Source organism: Monodelphis domestica, chromosome 2, assembly GCF_027887165.1.
Source record: "Monodelphis domestica isolate mMonDom1 chromosome 2, mMonDom1.pri, whole genome shotgun sequence".
In the NCBI taxonomy this organism is placed as follows: Eukaryota; Metazoa; Chordata; class Mammalia; order Didelphimorphia; family Didelphidae; genus Monodelphis; species Monodelphis domestica.
The window spans coordinates 412,375,120-412,396,986 of record NC_077228.1 but is presented as its reverse complement, the minus strand read 5'-3'; the positions used below and the strand labels follow the sequence as shown (position 1 = coordinate 412,396,986).

Below are 21,867 nucleotides of genomic sequence, written 5' to 3'. Positions count from 1 at the left end.
TTGAGAAAAAATTTTCTTATTTGTCCCCCTAAAGATTATATAGTGGTAGGGGTTAATGAAAATGTACTGAATATGTAAGGATTGCCTTCATTTCATTTTTTTCAGAGTCTCTAACCATTCTTTGGGGTTTAACTTACAGGGAACTTACATGCTACTATATACATACATAAAATATTGAATGTACATAAGAATAACAATTATTTTCCTGTCATTGTAGTTATAATTAAGAGAAGCAATTTATGGAGATGTTTATTATTGACAACCTTAATCATTTTACATGGAAAATGTGACCAAAAATAAAAAGTATAGCTTTCAATTCAACTGAATGACCTCTTTTATTTTATGTATTTTATGATATGGAGATTAGAGTTCAGCATATATTGTAAGAAACACCATAATTCATACAAGAAACACACCAAAGTCATAAATGTAGGAAATTTGATATGCACAGTGGGTTAAAATAACAAGCCAAAGTTTCTATTTGTTATCTTCAATTAATATTAATCACTTAAAAAGTTTAAAACCCTAACAATATAAAGAATTATGTCAAAATATTATCAACAATTCATTTATTTTGCATTGAACAGCTTCTTAGCCCCGTGTGTTGATTCAGCAGAACATTCACTTCCTAAGGTGGGATCATAAGACAATCTGGGTTATAGATCTTCACAGTTTCATCCCAAGCACAGTCAGCTACCTAAAAAACACCAAAGTTTAAATAAGCAGAAATTCTTTACATAGACAAATTAATTTAGGTATTTTGAAATGGTAGCAAAACAGAAGCCATTTCTAGTAGCTATTTTGTCAACATCATTACCTTTAAATATAAAGGACAAAGAGATATTTGTAATTAATAAAAAGTTTTCCCCTCTCCACATAAATTTCAGACACACAAAATGTAGTGTCTAATCTGGGAGAGTTGAAACAATTGATGAATAGAGGAACATTTCAAAAGCATCTCCTACATGCCAAGCACTGTACTAGATACTAGGAGAACAAAGAGGAACAAAACAAGAAACTCATAAAGAAATAACCCATGACCAGGAGCTTCCAAAGATTGCCAAAAAAGCACAGTTCAGGGGTTAGATTAATGATTTAACTTTATCTTAATTATGGCAAAACCTCGTTTTCCTGCTTCTTGGTGTTTAATCTAAGACAGATGACACAAAAAGGAACAAAGCATGCCTCGTTTCCTATACAGACTGTTGGGCAGAAATGCTAGGAAAGACAGATGGCTCTCATTGTTCACCTTTCTGTTTTTTTCTCAAAGCCAAATAAATATCTTTAGAATTTGCTTCTGCAGTTTTGTTCCTATGGTTTTGGCAGAAAAATACATTATGTATTATAGTTAGGATAACCTTCATTTTCCTAATATATGAATCAATGCATCTTCTTATACTGCCTCATATTATATGTCCATTTTTTCTTAGTGTTCTTAGAACTGGGGTCATCTGTGTAGTATTTTATACTTCACAAAATAAACATTTTATCTCCCCTCTCTTCTAATATAGCTCTTTGCATTCATAGTACAAAGTTTATAATGTATAGTTGACATTGTTTCCATGCCTTGTGTGTTATATAAAATAGATTACATATAAAATGTTTATGTATTAAATATATCATATATAATATCATATTTAATATATGTACTGTTATCTGTTCCTGGAACATTTTATCTTCCACAAGAACTAATGTCATAAAAGCTGAAAGTTACATGAGAAATCTTCCAGCTGTGAAAAATCTTATCATTTCCCTTTTCGTGCTCCAGAAATCAAAAATCCATTTAACTTAATCAAAATACATTAAGTTGGGAGGAATATGATATTAAACCAGTACGTTCCACTAATTACAGTATCTGAACCTCAGATATCATCCAGGTCAGTATTCTCATCTTATGAAGGAAATGAAAACCCAAATGAGTTAAATTGTCAAGAAAAGATCACATAGATAGACGCAGAGGCAGGACTAGAAATCAGGTCTCTTGATTTACATTTCAGTTGTCTTTATTCTATTAAAAAAAGTGTCTTTTGCAAAATGAAATCTGCCTTTAGAAAACTCAGCATAGCCTATTTTCCCAATAAAAGTCACAGATACCACAGATACTTATTCCTATGCTTTATCCACATTTTTTTCTTGTCCTTTCCCTATATATGTGGCATTATTTTTATGCTCCTAAGGAGATGAGAAACTGAGGCATGGTATATAAATTACTTATCCCAGATTACTCAGAAATTTAAATCTCTGATTCCTGACCTAGTGCCTTGGACATAGTAAATATCTATTTGCTGAAAAAATGAATTCAATATTCTAACCTTTAGCTTCTTATATACAAAAAAAATTTTTAGAGAAATCTGTTAACATCCATAACTAAATTCCTTGGAATATATTTCTATGAATGGACTATTCAAAACAAAAGCAAGTAATCAACACAATTTAGCAGGATTCCCTATAGTTCTTCTAATGGTGCTACAACGTGGCAGGGAAAAGCTACTATCTATAATCCCAATGAACTGAAAACATCTGAGCTGTGCCACATCTAGCTCAGTCTAAAGGTTTTAAAAGGTGGAAGAAAAGAAAAGAAGAAAGTGACTTGGATGAAGAAGTGAAAAAGAATGACCTCTTTCTCTAAATAAATCAATTTGTTCTACTTAAGCACTCTTGATCACAAGTTTTAGAGAATACCTGATATAAATATCTGAACTAAACAGATGATAACAGCTGAACAATAACTATCACTCTAAGTTTTCTGGCATCTAAGGTGAAAAGAGAAGAATACTGGGTTGTTTTCTGATAAGAGTATAAGTAGCAATTAGCAGTGACCATGTTTTTCCTGCAAGTGACAGTAAGCACCAATTTATTACATGGATCTTTGTAATGGCTTTGAGTGGACAATATTTTAAGACCTATTTTTTTAAAGGATAAAAAGCAGTTCAACAAAAGTAACCACCCAACTGAATTGAACAGTGCATGCAATATTCTACACCCAGTCTCCCAACCTCTACAAAGAAATGAGAGAATTGTGTAGCTTACACTCTGGACTAGATTTGTTCTATGAGAGTAGCAAAAACCAAAAGCAAGCATACGATTCTGTTTTATGTCTTACTGAACATTAATGATTGAGGGTCATAGAATATGATAATCTATCATATTTTTCAAGAACATTGCAAATAGCCTTAAGTTGAATTAATCAATTTAGAGTCTATATCCCCAATCATATCCCCTTCAACCCATGTGATCAAGCAGTTGTTTTTCTTCTGTGTTTCTTGGAATAATTATTTCTGAACTACTGTGCTTCCCCATGCAAATCATTATTTTGGGAAACCCAGTCTTGTACCTCAGGGAGAGAAAAAAAGCCAAACACAATCATTTTTATGTGAATTAATCAAGTAGAATAAAACTTTTATATAAAAGAAATGTACAGCAGACTAAAGTTTTGATATGATAATCTCCTTTTTAAAAATATAAAGCCAACCATACTTAACACAAGCACTGGATGAAGTATACTTTTAAAATTAATTTGAGTAAATAGTTTAGCAAGGAATGGGCCTACAATTCAAGTCAGAGTCCTTTAAGCTGTTATCTAATTGAAAATAAATCAAATATTCATTAAGTTCTAAATGGTTCTGGTAGCAACATATAGAGTCTCCTGGGGCCCTATTTAATTTTGCTTGGTTAATCGAATACTTTAGTGTTAATAAAATGATTGGCTTCTGGCTGGCTGAATTCCTCGGATTTACAAAATACTAACAGAACTTCACAAAGTTATAGAGATTACTGAACTGGCTGGTGGAAATTTCTCTTATGTAAGTCATACTGTGCTTCTTTGTTTCTAACATTGTAAGGCCAAATATTTAATCATATAGCTGTAATGTCTTAAGAATCAAGTAGGCTCTTAAGAGTCTGCAAGTTAAGCATTTACTAAGAGTTTACTCTAGGCAAAGCACTATAAGCTCACATTTTTATTGGGGGAGATAACCCATATGTAAAGTTCTTGTTATTCGAATAGAAAAGTTCTACGATTATAAAAGTGCAGCAGCAGAGCTGATGTTAACACCTTTTCTTTAATGTCATTTCCAATGATAAAATATTCATTTCTGTTACTGAACCATTTTAGATTGCTAAGATCTCTGATGGGACGAACTTTCTTTTCTGGGTTTTTAGAAGTTGTGGCTATAGCACTTCCATGAGCACTTGCTGCATCTCCATAGGGGTTGTTTTCCAGGAGATTTGTTGAGGACACTGGGATGAAAACACTGCTATTACCAAGGCTCTTGAGTTCACAGTCCTGAGCTGTTTCTTTCAGGATTTTCCTAAATAGACTAGCCATTCCCCAAGTCCCACCCCCCCCCCCCCCCAGTTCTAAATCTTATATTAGGACAATATGGTTTATTTTAATTTTGTTAATATAGAAAAAAATCTGAAGACTCAATAAATGTTTACTGAATATGTTTATATATAAAGCATCCCCAAGAGTTGTTTTAGGAGGCCTATAATGACTAAAAGAAAACCCTTACCTTTAAGGACTTTATAACCTAGTTGGGGAGTTAAAGTATAAAAACCAGTACAGTATTTGATTTACAGTTTTTAGAGTTTACAAAATACTTTCAAATAGTAGCCAAGAAATTAATGTAGCTCTTAGGATGTGTCCAGAGGAAGGCATCCAGGATAGTAAAGGCCCTAAAGTTCGTGTCATATAAGAACTGGCTAACAGAGAACACTTAGGAGAACATAATAACTATGTTTGAAGAGCTATCATGTCCAAAAAGTATTAGATTTGCTCTATTTGGGACCAGAGGAAGAGTTAGGAGTAAGAGGGTCAAAACTGCAAAGAAGGAAATTTAGGGTTGATGTAGGAGGAAAAACTACTAGCAATTCAACCTGCTCCAAAGGGGTAGTAGGCTACCCTTCAAAGGAGGTCTTTGAACAAAGATTCGAAGACCATTTGTTGAGGTATATTGTATAGAAACGCTTTCTCATACATAATTTGGGGCTAAGTAGCCTATGAGTGTTCTTTTCAACTTTGAAATTCTGTTATTTAAACTTTGAAATTCCATTATTCAGATACATTAGTCTATCTGATCTTCATACTCATTTCCTGATGCTAGATATGGCCAGTATCACAAACTCACCTGAAGAAACTGAAGTTCAGCAGGGTCAAAATGACAGCTATTGGAACAGTCAGGTGGTTCAGTGGGTAGAGAGCCTGGCCTAGAGACAGGAGGTCCTGGGTTCAAAAATGGCCCCAGACACTTCCTAGTTGTGTGACCCTGGGCAAGTCACTTGACCCCCATTGCCTAGCCCTTACTGCTCTTCTGCCTTGGACTCAGTACAAAGTATTGATTCTAAGATGGAGGGTAAGAGTTTAAAAAAAAAAGAAGGATCTAATGGGAGAGGCAACATGTAAACAACTAAGTAATCACAAGATATATTCAGAGTAGTTGAAAGGTAACCTTGGAGAAGAAGGCACAAATAGCTGGGGAGAACAAGGGTGATATCTTGTAAATGAGATTGGAATGGAGTTTTGATGAAAACCAGGTAAACTAAGAACTAGAGCTGAAAAGGCAAAACATATCTGGCATGGGGAATGGGTTCATAGATGAGAGATGGAATATTATATAAGAGGAATAAAAAGGCCTCAATAATTGCTGGATCGTAGAAAGCATGGAACTAAGTGTAATATGGTTGGAAAGATTTTTAAATATCAGAGGGCTTAATATTTGATCCTGGAGATAACAGGGAATCATTGGAATTTGTTGTATAGGGCAGTGATGGCAAACCTTTTAGAGATGGAGTGCTGGGCCCCACCTCTACCCCCCCCCCAGAACATGTACCATGCCTGCCCCAGAGACCAAGGGTCACACACCCCAACTTCACCCCCTGCCCTCCCTTCATCCCAGACAGTGGAGGGAGGAAGCGTTCCCATTGGCTGCTGGGCAGAGGGGTGAGGGAAGTGAGGAAAGTCCTCAGGTACATGGAGGGGGGAGGGAACAGTTCCTCCCCATCCCTCTAGCTTTTTAGTAGTGGACTCTAGCCGGGGATGGCGCGTGTGCCCACAGAGAGGGCACATGTGGCATAGGTTTGCCACCATTGCTCTAGGGGAATGGTGGAGAGGAGGAGCTAACATAGTCAGGCTTGCATTTAGGGAATCCCTTTGATAGCTGAGTGGAGGCTGGAGTGGGGAAGGCAGGGTGACCAATCAGGAGGCTTTTACAATCATCCAGGTGAAATGATGGCTGAACTGAATGGCGGCTATATGAGGAGAAAGACGGGAATGCCTGGGAGAGGTTTTGTAAAAGCAGCAACAGGAATATTTGGCAGTTTGGCTTAGATGGGGTGATGAGTGAGTCTGTGGAGTTGAGGATGACACTGAGGCTATGAGCCTGATCTGACTGAGAGAATGATGGACTGGAACATGAAAGTCTGGAAGAGTCTGGGAGAAAGCATGAGTTCTGTTTTAAACCTGTTAAGCTTCAGATGCCTACCACACCCCTGTCACCAAAGAGTGTCGGCACAGGCACACACTGTAGGCAAGAGAAGGTAAGGTGTCAAAGGGTCCAGGGACCTTCAGATATATCCTTATTGATGTATCTCCAAGAACTAAAGGAATGCAAACATGTATAAGAAGATAAAAAATCTGGGTCCTTGGCCAAATGTTTTCAGGGAACAAGGTAAGGGAATCAGGGCTAGAGGATATTCTTTCTCCTGAAAGGCCACAGAGTTAGTAATATTTTGTGAAGCTTTAGAAGGAAAAAAAAAATCTAGGGATATTTGAGAGATCTAAAGTTTTTTTCTTAAAAGCACCAACTGAATAAGGTTAAACAGTGGGAAATTTTTCAATATTTAAATGAATCCTGGATCCATGGTATATAGATAACAAAACAAGAATGGAAATTTGTGGTCCTGATAGGTGAGCTTTTTACTTATCTTGCCCAGAAACAAGCTTTAACATTTGCTTTCCAGCAGATTCCAAACCATAATGGCTGCACTCTGGCCTCTTTCTCCTCCCATTCCTGGAGCTAAGACTGTTCGCAGAACTCAAGGCTCTGAGAGATGAGGTTTTCTCTTATCTTGCTGAGAGCCAGCCACTTCCCAGTTCCTTCTTTCCAAGTCTATCTTCTCCTTAATTATTCCCTTCTCCTAAGAAGAGTATAAGTTTCTTGAGGGGAGGGATGGGTTTTTGTTCTGCCCAAGATCTTGCACAGAACAGAGTACAAAATAAGTGCTCAGTAAATGCTTTTTCATCTCCTTTTATTCATTCAATCATAAGTAGTAACTAGAATTTACTGAAAATAAAAGGGCCAAGTACAGTAAAAATATAGTAGTTTTACATATTCCTATTACAGCTTAAACCAGAAATGTGGCAAGGATTGATAACTACCAGAGGCTGCCACAGAGAAGCAGGAAGTTTGTTTTTTCATCGGCTGTCAAACATTAGGAGAAATGATGCTTTTGGAACTGGGAATAATGTGCAGGAGAGCCACCATCTGCTACAATCAATTTCCCCCACTTTGTGGGTATCACAAGGATCCACTGATTAAATTACTCATGGTCCCAAAATCAAAACTTCCTCATTCAGGACCTGTTGTCTTGACATATTTGGTGCATTAAGAAAGGCAATTACAGGAATGTTGTGTCTAAAAGGGACTCTATTTTAGCCAACAGGGATATGAATAAGGATAGGAATAGACTAAATCTATGATTTCCATTGGTATAGGAAATTCCCAGGTGAATAACTCCCCTTTCCAATGCAGATCTGCACTTTCTCTGCAACTGACATTCTCAGAGAGTTGCTGAGACTCTGGGAAGTTCACTGGCATCCTCAGGGCCTCACAGCTAGCAAATTTCAGAGGCTGAGACTTGAAGTCAGGCTTTTCTGGCTCTGTGGCCAGCTCTTCCTACACTACACCATATCTTCAACAAGCAGTGTGCCTCACTTTGAAGGAGCCTTCTGAAACATTTTATTCATGTTAGCTCATTGTTGGGTTCCAAATTCAAAGATTGGGAACATTTACTGAAATTAATAGAAAATAAAAACTTAATGCTTCAATCAATGTAAGATAAAAATCTTATACCAATATGATTGTTTTGTTGTTCAGATATTTTCAGTCATGTCTACTCTCTGTGGCCCCAATTGAGATTTTCTCAAAGATACTCCAGAGGTTTGCTATTTCCTTCTCCAGCTCATTTTACAAATGAGGAAACTGAAGCAAACAGGAGTAAGTGACCTGCATAGGGACACACAGCTAATAAGTACCTGAGGTCAAATTTGAACTCAGGTTTTACTGACTCCAGGCTTAGTGCTCTAACCACTGTGCCCTCCATTATACTGAAAGTAGACTCAGTTTAGCATTTTTCCTATGATAATTGTAAAAATAAAAACACTTAAGATGCTTTATTGGCTATTTCCAAGCTATAATAGTATGCCCAAGTCAGTTTTCTTACTACATAACAAAAGTAAATATGCTTTTCTCTACTAATAAAAAATTTCACCTGAAGGGCATGATTATATAAAAGCCACTGCCAATTTACTGTATTTTAAAAATGCAATTATTGCATTTTCTCATTTATTGTGCACTGTCACAATATTATTCTAATCTTCCATTGAGAATCTTTTAAATTCAAAACTGTCTTGTGATTTTGCAAGAAAAAGAAGCTTACATACATTTACACAAAATCTCAAAGCATCTGAAATAGCATTTGCTTTTCTTTTAATATCTAACATTTGTTGTGAAAACATGAATCTCACAGTTATATCTGAAACTTCTGATTATTCTCTTTATAATTCATGTTATATGCTGCTAGTATCCAATGGCATTCATGCAATCTGTGCTATAACTGCTTTGCCAGTCATCATTGTGCTTTTTAACCATATAGTTTTGCAATTTCTGAAACTGAAACATCCTTTATACACCTTGTATAAAGAAAATGAAGATTTTTTTTTAAACCTTTAATCTTAGAACTCAAGGAGTTTGTAGCTTCACAGATGAAAATAAAGAAAAATGTGAACTTAAAAAAAAAAACACTATACCACAGTAGGCACTGCCCCCTGATAAGTAGAAATCTAATTTAAGAAAGTCTTTGAAAAGAGAATTCAGCCTTCCACTTTTGTAGTTGAACAGCTATAGTTACAAAGTCAAACATGTAGTGGTTATGGGGCATCCACTGGGTGTATTTAGCATTTTGTGTTACAAAGACTTGTCTCTGGAAGTTGAGCATACTTTATTTCTCAGATATATTTTCTGACTGTATAAAGATCTTTAAATGTATTCAAATTAAAAACAATATTTCAGGTAAAAAAAAGACCCTGGGGGTTGATTTTTCACAATTTTGATGCTTAACTAATCACTAACCTGAGTTAATCATAATTTTTAAAACATAATTCTTATTATGGTTTTGCTGAAAGAATACTACTGTTCTTTTTATTTTATTTTATTTTTTTCATTTAAAAACCTTACCTTTGTCGACATGGAATCTAGAAACCCCAAACTTGTATCCTAGTAAGAACCCCAAGTTTTAGGACTAGCTTATAAGTTGGAGACCCTAAAGTTTGTACTTATTCCCTGTTCCCATGAAGGGAATCTCAGGCTAGCAGTTTCACACTGAATAATGGACCCTAAGGTAAATGACAATCCTCCTTAGGTGGGACGAAGCATAAGCTTAGTGACTCTTTTTGCCTTAGAAGTTTCCCCATTGTACCCCATCCCCCTTTTGGGGATTGAACGCAGGACCTTCAGCTTATGAGACTGAAGCAAATCAATACTATGTTTCAAGGCAGAAGAGTAGTAAAGGCTAGGCAATGAGGGGGGAGTGGGGAAGGAGTATCTGGGTAGGAAGTATCTGGGGCCAAATTTGAATGTAAGACTTCTCATCTCTGGGCGTGGCTTTCAAGCCATTGAGCCTCTATCTCATTAACATCAATTTTTCCCCTGGAAAATTTTGTACAGTTTTGCTGGGTATATAATTCTTGGTTGTAGTCTTAGATCCTTTGTCTTTCAGAATATCATATTCTCAGGTTGGCGAAGTTGTGGTCTGGGTGGCACAGGGAGGGCTGCTCCATTTCCCCTCTCCATAGTGCCTGAGGACATTTTTTGCATGCCCCACCCCTCTGTCCAGCCACCCATTGTAAGCAATTCCTCCCTCCACTGTCTAGGGTAATACAGGAGGCTCATTTTTTTTGCCTCCCTTTTCTTTTGACCTCTTCTAGTTTTTAGAGAGTTGATTTCTTCAGGGAATTTTTCCCCCCAGTGGTTGGGTTTTTCTGCCAGTTCTCTGCATTATTTGATATTTTAACTTATTTTTCAAATTCTTCTAGGGGTTCTTTTGCAGTCTAACATCCTTTCACAATTTCCTTTGAGACTTCTCATATTTCCTTATTTCCTTTTTGACACTGTTGTCGTCTTCTAAGTTTGCATTTTGACTTTCCCTGTTGCTAAAGTAACTTTCTATGGTCAGATTTTCTCGGTCCTTTACTCATTTTTCTAGGTTGTTTTGTTGTTGTTGTTTTGTTTTGTTTTTCTGTTATCTTATCCGTTAAGGTTCTTCTCTGCTCCTGGGGTAGAGGGAGCATTATTCCAAGTTAGCCAAGTACTCTTCTCTAGTACTTGAGATAGGCCCAGCTGCTTTTGTTTCCCCACAGTGTATCTATTGAGGGGGTGACCCTGCTGAGTTATGTAGAGATGAAGCTTGCAGCTATTTTGTCCAGGTTAATTTTGAACCCTGTGCTGCCAGTTTCCCTGTTGTTTTGTGTTCTGGGCTGATTCTGCTCTGCTACTTTGCTCCTCTGCCAAGTGGCTTGGACTTGGTTGGTCCCTGCTCTGTGGCTTTGTTGCCTCAGGTGCTTTGTACCTTCACTGCCTCAAGCCATGTGGAAGTGCTTTAAACTCATGTCCATTCTGCCTATGTTACCCATGCTAAGTGGTTCAGTCCGAGTTCCTTCCTGCTCTGCTACCTCATTGCTTCTCTCCACATAGCAGCATGTTGGGCTGGTCCATGTTCTGCTAGTTCGCACAGATGCTGTGCTCCCCAGTCTACACTCTCTTCTTACTCCTGTGTTTCTCCTGCTTTTCTTTGTTTTGAGGTGATTTATTTTCTTTCTTTGTGAGTGTATTGGATAAAGGCAAGGAGAGTGTCCTTTACTCCACCCTTTTAGTTCCCAGCATGCAACTCTAATTATTTATCATATGATTCTTATAGCCCTATAAATTTTACTCAGTTCTTTAAATATCATAGAAATAAGACTTTTAGCAGAAAAACATAATGCAAAATTTTCCCCATTTACCTTCTGCTCCTCTAATTTTACCAGTATTAGTTTTACTTGTGCCAAAAATTTTAATTTTATGCAATCAAAACTGTCCCTATTACTTCTTAAGAATCTCTTTTTTGACCTTCCTTATCCGTAGATCTGATAGTAATTTCTTCTATTTTCAGGATATCATCCGTTATTCCTAGTTCACACACTCATTTAGAGGTTATCTTGGTAAATGGTGTGCTACATTGGCCTGTACCTTTACCCTACCCCACCCCACCCCATCTGGCTCTCACTCCACACTAAGCCACCTGGCTGCCCCTTCTTATTTTTTTAAGGATGGCCTTAAAAAAAAAAAAGGTCTTTAGAACTAAAAATTATAAAGGAAGTAGACAACTAGAGTAAAAAAACTATTAGCTATAGGACATCTACATATGAAAATTTAATATGCACTCCACTCACAACACTGTCAGCTCTTCCTTATAAGGTTATTATACTTTAATTTCAAATTGTATTATAGTTCATTCCCTCAAGGTGTACCTTTAATTTTAAATACCAAAGTCTTGGCTCTTAATGGCACACATGATAAGATAGGGCATGCTTCACTGACATCCTAGTGACACTGTTATATGATTAAGTCACCCCTGAATTTCCTAAAGAATGTCTAATAAAGAACACTATGAAATGTAAAATGAATAATTTTGATTATACTAAATTTAAAAATTACTACACAAACAAAATCAATGCAACCAAAATTAAAAGGGAAGCAACAAACTAGGGAAAAATTATAACAAAATCTCTGACAAAGGTCTCATTTCTCAAATTTATAAGGAACTAAGTCAATTGTACAAAAAATCAAGCCATTCCCCAATTGACAAATGGTCAAGGAATATGAATTAGGCAGTTTTCAGATAAAGAAATCAAAACTATCAATAAGGACATGAAAAAGTATTCTAAATTTCTCATAATTAGAGAAATGCAAATCAAAACAACACTGAGGTACCACCTCACACCTATCAGAATTTCCAATATGACAGAAAAGAAAAATAATAAATGTTGGAGGGGATATGGCAAAATTGGGACACTAATGTATTGTTGGTGGAGTTGTGAATTAATCTAGTCATTCTGGAAGACAGTTTGGAATTATACACAAAGGGCTTTAAAAAATGCATGCCCTGTAATCCAGCAATACCACTGCTGGGTGTGTACCCCAAAGAGATAATAAGGAAAAATGCTTGTATAAAAATATTCATAGCCATACTCTTTGTTGTGGCAAAAAAATTGGAAAATGAGGGGGTATCCATCAATTGGGGAATGGCTGAACAAATTTTGATATCTGATGGTGATGGAATACAATTGTGCTGAAAGAAATAATGAACTGGGAGAACCTCAGCGAACTGATACAAAGTGAAATGAGCAAAACCAGAAGAACATTGTGCATAGAAAGTAAAACATTGTGGAAAAATTCAATGTATTAGACCTTGCTACTAGTAGCAATGCAACAAGCCCAGATACTCCTGAAGGACTTATGTAAAAGAATGCTACCCACATTGAGAGAAAGAAATATGGGGGTAGAAATGCAAAAGCAAAATATATGACATCACATGTAAAATGGGTATGTGATTTGGGGTGTAGGCTTTAGAAAAACTGCTCTATAGCAAAAATGAATAATATAGAAATAGGATCAAGTACAATCCAGTAGAAGCCAACAGGCTTTGGGAGTGGAGAAGGAAGAGGGGAGGGAAAGAAAATGAATTATATAAACATGGAAAAAATATTCTAAAAAATAAATATCTTTTTTAAATTAAAAAAAATAAGTAATTTTTAAACAGTACCAGTGTTTTAAATGATTAGTGCTTTGCAGTTTACTTTGAGATCAGGTACTACCATCTCATTTAACCACACAAACTTGGCTGTGATTCCATTTTTTCAATTCTCTCATTGTGCACTTAAGAGGTTACCTTAGCACTTTATGGATCAGATTTATGAACACTTTTGCAAATATGTTACTTCCTTTTTGTAGATATAATGAATTGTTGATTCATTAACACCAAACTTGCAGCTGACAGTGCCTGCAGACATTCTGGCAAAAGTTTATCTAATACCTTTATTTTCTTACTAAGCTGCATCACTGACTGCATGCTTGGGCTTAAGAGCCCACAGGCCTTGTACTATGCTTTGGAGGTATAACTGAAACACAAACCTTGAGTTTTAAAAGGAATAAAGGAAAATATATAATGTATACACAGAGAGCTCTTTACAGTAGTAAACCTAGTAGGAAATTGGCCACTCCACAAAGTTGTACACATCACACCTCTAATTTTTTTCTAAACATAGCTGGGCATGTGTACAATAGTCAGCACAAAAGTGAAAATAAGGTTATTAATTGTATGAATGCTAAGGATATACACACACAAATGCACATATATACATACATATATATGTAAAATATAAATGTTTAGATATCTTGGATACCAAACTTTAACAGATATCTGATAGAAAAGTTTTTTTCCTAGTCAACCACTCCCCTTATTATCCTGGGTACATTAATTTGGCTGTATAGAAATCTTCTCCAGCAAAACAATTCAAAAGTATCAATTCTTCAGCCCTAACCTTTCCTAATAGTCCAAATTTTTTTTTTTAATTTAAAACCCTTACCTTCCGTCTTGGAGTCAATACTATGTATTGGCTCCAAGGCAGAAGAGTGGTAAGGGCTAGGCAATGGGGATCAAGTGACTTGACCAGGGTCACATAGCTGGGAAGTGTCTGAAGCCAGATTTGAACCTAGGACCTCCCGTCTCTAGGCCTGACTCTCAATCCACTGAGCTACCAGCTCAGTGTACCAGAGCTACCCCTAATAGTCCAATTTTTGAAGCCATACATTACTACAGGAAAAACCTCTCCACTATGATCTGTCTTATCTTGGCCCTGCATGGCATAGTTCATAGTTTCATTGAGTTACACAAGTCCCACCACAATAAAGCAGTGGTTCAGTAGGGCAATCATTTCTTTAGCAGCTCTTTATCGTGCATAAATTAACATGTTATGTTCTATAAAAGATACTTTTAATATTTCTGTTTTCACTGTGAAATTCTGTGCATTCATACATGGGTCACTTTTTTTGAGGGGGAAAAAAAAAGCCCTACTAGATACCATTTGGATTCTGCTTCCTAATCCATTCTGTTAACCTTTTCTATGTTATAGGTAAGTTCATATCATTCACACTTATAACTATAACTCTTAATTGTGCTTTTCTCTATAATCCTCTGTGATCTTTGTTCATGGTAGAAGTGTAAGGGGACACATGTCATTTCTCCCCATTAGAATGAAAATAGTTTAACCTTGTTTAGTCCCTTAAAATGCTTCCTTTTATTTACCTTTTTGTATTTCTCTTGAATCCTGTGTTGGAACTTCAAAGTTTCTATGCAGGTCTGGTCTTTTTTTTCCATCAGAAAAGTCTTTTATTTTTACTACAACTCTATTTCCCTCCTCCCTCTACAGGATTATATTGTTTTCCTATTAATTTATTCTTGTTTGTAAGCCTATATTTTTTGCATTCCACAATACTGTACTCCAAGTAATATATTCCTTATAGTAGTGACTTGTCCTGACAGTACTTGAAATATTTCTTTTAGTCTGCTTGTAGGACATTTTTCTTTGACCTGGAAGGTCTGGATTTGGGCTATAATCTTATTGGGAGTCTTCATTTTGGAATTTATTTAAGGAAGTGACCAGTGGATTGTTTATACCTTCACTTTGTCCTTTGGTTGTAAGAGAACTAGGCAGTTTTATTATTTCTTAAAATATGATTTCTAGGATCCATTTTTGGGTCATGGCTTTTAGATAGTCTGGTGATTCTTAGATTTTTCTCTCCTCTATTTTCTAGCTTAGTTGTTTTCACTATCAGATATTTTATGTTTTCTCCTATTTTTTTTTTACTTTTAATTATTATTTCTTAATGTCTCATAGAATCTTTAGGTCCATTATAATTGACAGGGAGTTTTAAAGTTTGGTTAAAGATATTTTTTAATCTCTTGTTCTAAGTCATTCTTTTTAAATTTTTTTCTTTTGTATCTCTTCTTTTTTTTTTTTTTTAAACCCTTACCTTCCATCTTGGAGTCAATACTGTGTATTGGCTCCAAGGCAGAAGAGTGGTAAGGGCTAGGCAACAGGGGTCAAATGATTTGCCCAGGGTCACACAGGTGGGAAGTGTCTGAGGCCAGATTTGAACCTTGGACCTCCTGTCTCTAGGACTGGCTCTCAATCCACTGAGTTAACCAGCTACCCCCTCATTTCTTTTTACTGTTCTTTCCCTCTAGTATCCTGACTTGATTTTAAAAATCAACTTTAGCTGTTAAAAATATTTGTTTAAACCCTTTATTCAAACTGTTTCTGTCTCAGTTTGACTTAGTGCTATGACCTGAAAATGAGTAGTGTACAAAGGAGTTCCCAGATTGTACCTCTTCTTAAATGATGCTCAAGTTTGGGCCCCTTTATATAGATCTATAATCTCTTCAGGAGTTGATATAGTCTCACACCCCTATTTAGAGTCTCCATTCCTAGACTTCACAGACATAAATATATATAAATACATACATATATATCTATATAGATATATATCTGAATGTTTACCTCAGCTAGAAATATGACTTGCTGTGATTTTTTTCCCTTTGATTTCTCAATCAGAATTCAATTTGGTACATTTTTTGGATCTTTGGGAAGGGCTATTTCGGGGTCCTCAGCTATACTTTCTTCTGCTCCTCTGCTATTCCAGCTCAGTTTCCTCCTAAAATCCTTTTCTAATGCTACACTGTGAAATGAAGGTGACATAAATATCAGAGACTATATGCTACCTTTGGTGCATCTTACAAACCCAGAAAGGTACTGTGAGTTTCTTATTTCAGGCTCATCCAAGCTAACTTCAGAATGACTCATCATCAGAGATAATTACCAGTTGATGAATTTTTTTATACTGTAACAAGTCATGAGGTTCTGTACCTAGATGTGGAGAGATTGTCATTTACAGTGGTTGCTTGGGCACTCAAATTGATGAAATCATCAATTGTTTATCCTATGTTGATAAATTTCATTTTCCACTAATTCAAACTTTCTTCCAGAGGATGGATAAAAATACCCATTTTTTATTCATGGATACATCAAAATGACTACTATTTTGCTAGAATCTTTCTATAGCCATGACAACCACCTGACAGTTGGTGATAATGGCAGACAACACTAACTGTAAATCATTAAGGTATTTCATTATCTCAGGGAAGAGAAGGCAATATATCATATCCATTACCTGAGTTGGGCTATGTAGACTTAAATCTAGCCCACATGTAAACTCTGTATGATGCTCCACTGTTTCTAGGAGAGGATTAGGCTTCGAAAAGTTCCAGAATCTGTAGATATAAACAAAAAAATGACTCAAGTAGTTAAAGCCATTTAAAAAATTACTCTGAGGACATGGATTATTAACAATAAGGATAAAAGTTTCAAACACTCAATATGAAGAGAAATACAAATTAAAACAATCCTAAGTTATACTCTATTGACACAATTCTGTAATTCCTATTATCAGGGAAACTGAGGCTCATGGACATCTTGAGCTGCAATGGATTAAATCAACTGAGTGTCCACAATAGGTACAGTATTAATATAATGCCTGATAGTAGGAGGGCTACCAGGTTATGGGGGAGCAAATTAGGCCAGGTCAGAAATGGGATAGGTAGAAGTTCCCATGCTGATAGAGTGGGATAAAGTGGTGAGTCATCAGGTTGCATTTCCAGGCTGGACAAGAGAGCAAGACTCAAAAAGTATCCAAATACTTTGTATCCTTTGAGCCAGAGATCTGACTATAAAGCTTATACTCCATAAAGGAAAATAACAGAAAGAATGGTTCTATATATGTCAAAATTTTTATAAAAGAAAAAAACTTGAAAAAAGTAGGTGTCCAACAAATGGCTGCACAAATTATGGTACAGTAATATAATGGAATATCTCTGAGCTCTAACAAATGGCAAATAAGGAATTTAGAAAAGAGATGATTTGAATGAACATTCAAATGTTTTTGCAACATTTGATGCACAACAAAGAAGCAGAAACAGAACAGAATACAATGACTATAATAACATAAATTTTTAAAACTCTAAAAGATATCAAGATTGAAAGTATATACAATGTCTTATTTTTTATTCCAAAGAACTGATAATGAAATACACTTTTCTTAGAAAAGACTCAAGGCATAAATTATTATATAGGCTATCAGACATAGGAGCTGTGTTGGTTTGTTTTACTTAACTCTGCTTTCTAAATGTATAAGCACAGAGTTTGGAATATAGTGAGCACTTAATACTTTATAAAAGAGGATTTAGGGGTGTGGTAAGTAGAAAAGGACTATTAGAAAACAAAAAGGGTGGTGAAAAAAAATTATCAAGAAAATTTTTATAAAAGAATATGTAGGCAGATAGATGTGCTGGACTTGTAGTAAGGATAACCAGAGTTCAAACCCATGACCAGTCTACATGAAACAATGGTAGCCATAAGAAGTCAAGAAAATGAAAGAAAGTTAGTGTCCAGAACTTTGTATATATCCCCTGTGGCAGATTTACAAGAGAACAAGATGAGCTGGCATGGAAGAATTGCAATCTGTATTTAAGAAGTACATGCATTGATATGATAACAAATCCATTTAAATTTTAAAGAAAGGCTTCCCACTAGATAACTATACAACTGCCAAGTAAAAGTGTAAATTAGTGTTATTACCCAAGTAGTAATTTTAAGTTTAAAATGCAATTGTTATTAAGGTGTTCAAATTCAATCATATCATAACAGAACTCTCATTTGACAAACTAGGAAGAGCAGAGAGGTTAAGAACTAGCTTAAGTGAACAGTGTGTGTTGCAGAGCTGAAGATAATCTCAAAGCCTACATACGGTTCTCTGAATTGTATGCCCACCAACAATTGGTCTATAAGACATGACAGTTCTCTTTAACTTGACAAATACTTTAGATAGACTTTATAACTTTTAACTTTGTTTTTTTTAATTATATTTTATTTGATCATTTCCAAGCATTATTCGTTAAAGACATAGATCATTTTCTTTTCCTCCCCCCCACCCCCCATAGCCGACGCGTAAATCCACTGAGCATTACATGTTTTCTTGATTTGAACCCATTGCTTTGTTGATAATATTTGCATTAGAGTGTTCATTTAGAGTCTCTCCTCTGTCATGTCCCCTCAACCTCTGTATTCAGGCAGTTGCTTTTTCTCGGTGTTTCCACTCCCATAGTTTATCCTTTGCTTATGAATAGTGTTTTTTTCTCCTAGATCCCTGCAGATTGTTCAGGGACATTACACCGCCACTAATGGAGAAGTCAACTTTTAACTTTATAAATACTTTATAATATCTAAGGTGGTGGTTTTAGTTTTTTAGGACTTGGAATGGGTTATGAATGTACACGAACATATGTGAAATAAGGGTGATTTCTGTTTTTGCATTTTGGTAGATGAGAAAAATGCCTAAGTTTCCAGAACTAAGAAATACAAGTTGGACTACAAACACTCCAAAGACCTTTTCCAAAACAAAATTTTATTATTATTTAAAAAATCAATACATTTGTACTAAACTGTGACTTCCTTTAGAATAAGGACTATGTTAGTCATTCGCTCTGTAACCCCCATAACACTGAGCTTTGTAAGTATTTGACATACATATTTAAAATAGTATCTAATAAATGAAATTCTTAAAGATTAGCATGCAAAAATTTCATTTCATTTTTATTTTACCAGATATGGGCACTTTCCAACAATGATCTTCTTCGTGAATGCTTAACAATGAAACTCTTTTGAGACAATAAATTCCTTATTGTTTAAACTTCTATTCATTGTAAAAGACTAGCTAAGAATACATGTTTCTATAAGCAGATATTAAAAACTGTATATTATTTTGAAGCCTGAAAATGTTACACCTCCTTTTTAGAAAGAATTAAATTGTTTACTAAGGACAAAATGAAAATGTATTTCCAAATGAAAAGCTTTACTTAAAAAATCTGATGCTAAAATGTATCATAAAAATAGCACACTTTAACTTTGGAAGACATACCCTTCCAAAAAAAAAAGAATTCAAAGCAACTCTAATTACTTGTAACATGGAAAACACTGAAAGTTCAGCAGATATATCTGGGAACAGAGTAAACACACAGAACCAACAGTCTGAATTTATTTAACCTGTTAGTATCTTTTTCCTCAATAAATGCATAGTGTGTTTCTATTAAGTTGTAGAAGGACTTGCTATAGATTATTTATTGTGTAAGTACCAGAAGGGGAATTAACAAACAGATCATTTACCAGATCACTAAGTTTTACAGAACATTTAGAAAGAGTGATTTCACATTTGGAAACCTTCCTGTTCAAACAGATAAAAGAACAAGCTGTAGTCTTTCTCAGAAATCACAGAAGTGGCCTCTTTTTTTATACACATGTTCTTCTCTAGGATCAGGCACAATTAGGGTCAAAATTTAATTTCCCAGACATTGTTATGAATTTTGAATTATTATTATTCAGTAGTTTCTTCTCTTTCTTGTTCTTGTTCTTGGTGGTGGTGGTGTTCTTGTTGCTGTTGGTAGTGTTCTTGTATTGTTCTTGTTGCTGGTGGCCTTGTTATTCTTGTTTTTCTTGTTATTCTTGCTCTTCTAGTCATTCTTGTTGTCATTGTTCTTGTTGTCTTTGTTCTTGTCATTGTTGTTCCTGTCTCTGCTTTTCCTGTAGTTCTTGTTATCACTGATGTTTCTGTTGTCATTATTCTTCTTGTTCTTGTCATTGTTGATATTGTTGCCATTGTCAATGTTGTTGTTCTTGTTCTTGTAGTTGTTGATATTCCCTAATACCAGATGTGTTCTTGAGAAGAGATGTAGAAAGGATTCCTTCACTAGGCAGGCTACATTAGGTAAAGTATCAGTGCAGTAAAAAGGACATTGAATTTGGAGTCAGAATACCTATATTTAAATCGTTGTTTTGACAATTACTACCTAATTGACTCTAGGTTAAAACCTTTCTGGGCCCCAGTTATGTTTAAAATGAGAGAGTTGAAATAGCTCCTAAAGTCCTATTCAACTTTAAATCACTGATACCATAATTAGTAATCATATATTTAACAATATGTTTTAGACTCATGATGATAGTTTGAATGAAGATCAAAGTTTTGAGAGCCTAGCCTATGGACTCTCAAAGAGGAGGGTTCTTCTGACTAGGTGGAATAAGAGATGAGAGATGATCAAGTGCTCAGACCTGTGCTTAGGCATCACTCAGTATTCTGCCATTGCATGGGGTGTGTTTATTTTATAGCTTCAGTGAGTACATGCTTTTCTGGCACACAATCATTTTTCCACATACATGTTTCCATAGAACCTGACAACAGATGCAAAGCCTAAGGAGACAGTCAACATAAACACTGTTGCTAAGTGCAGGGTCAGAGGATAGAATCAACATGACCCAGATATAGGTTGGGGAATTCAGAGCACAGATTTGTCAGAAGTTTTTATGCCAAAAAAAGAGGGTCCTATCTAAGTGGGCATATAAGAATCTTTAGGTTTAATTTTATAAGTGGGATCTCCTGGTAATATTCTGGGGGAGCAGAGTGGGATGGGACATCTATATTGACCCTGCAAACATATTGTTCTCATCTATTTTTCCTGGGGCTAAGTAAGAATAGTAATCATAGAAATTCCAATAATAAGGGGATGTTAATAACGAAAGTCACTTAGGGGGATTTCAGTGGATGTTTCCATCCTTTCTGGGGGCTGCTTTGCAGTCCCCAGTTTCCAAGTGTGCCCATGTCAAAGAGCATGATCTTTGATGGCTCTCAGCACCAAAGCATACTATATTTCACTTTTTCTTCATTTTTTTGTTTCTGTTAGAATTTTTTTTCACAAAATGACTAATATGGAAAAATGTTTTACATGATTGCACAAGTAAGATACAAGTTATATTATGTACCATCTAAGAGTAAGGGGCAAATAATCTGGAATACAAAAAAATTTTTAAAGTCAAATGTTAAAAATGGTTTTTGCATGTAATGGGGGGGGGGGATAAAATATTATTTAAATTTTTAAAAAATATATTGTTTTATAATTTTGCCAGGAATTGAAATTAAGCTCCTTTTCTTGTAACCCCCATATATGTTCTCCTGTTTTTTCTTTCAAAATTGGTACATTTACCTTATTAGGTTCTAAAGTACCTTTCCAATACTCCACAATATTTCAAAGATGATTAACAATGGCTGAGCAATTATATCTGCCAAGTCTTTTGGAACTGTGCAATGCAGTTTCCCTGGGTCTGATGACAAACTCATCAAGGACCCATAGCTTTCTATCTACAACTTACATTCAGTGTACAAAACTATAGCAAAACCTTTTTTCATTATTACTTGTTCTCATATTTAAATAATAATGTCTGGCAAAGCCAAGATGGTGGCTTAGAGGCATGGAAACCTCTCTGACAATCCTTCTATACCGATCATTAAAATGTGCTTCAAAGAAAATAGAAATCAAATCCAACACGAAGTGGTCACAGAAGTCTCCTACTGAAGACAACTTGAAAGGTAGCACAAAGAGTTTTTTTTG

At 35.5% G+C, this 21,867-nt stretch overlaps 1 protein-coding gene across 2 annotated transcripts in view; it reads right to left on the bottom strand.

Moving 5' to 3' along the window:
- Positions 1-316: 316 nt before the first annotated feature.
- The window catches only part of PEX7 (peroxisomal biogenesis factor 7), an 81,750-nt gene continuing 60,199 nt past the window's right edge, over positions 317-21,867 (bottom strand). For both annotated transcript variants that reach the window (XM_007484617.2, XM_056818870.1), the window contains 2 exons: positions 16,548-16,647; positions 317-697 (listed from right to left, as the gene is read on the bottom strand). In XM_007484617.2, the coding sequence (XP_007484679.1) occupies positions 629-697; positions 16,548-16,647 (169 nt within the window). In that variant the 3' untranslated portion in view covers positions 317-628. The remainder of the gene's footprint in view (positions 698-16,547; positions 16,648-21,867) is intronic.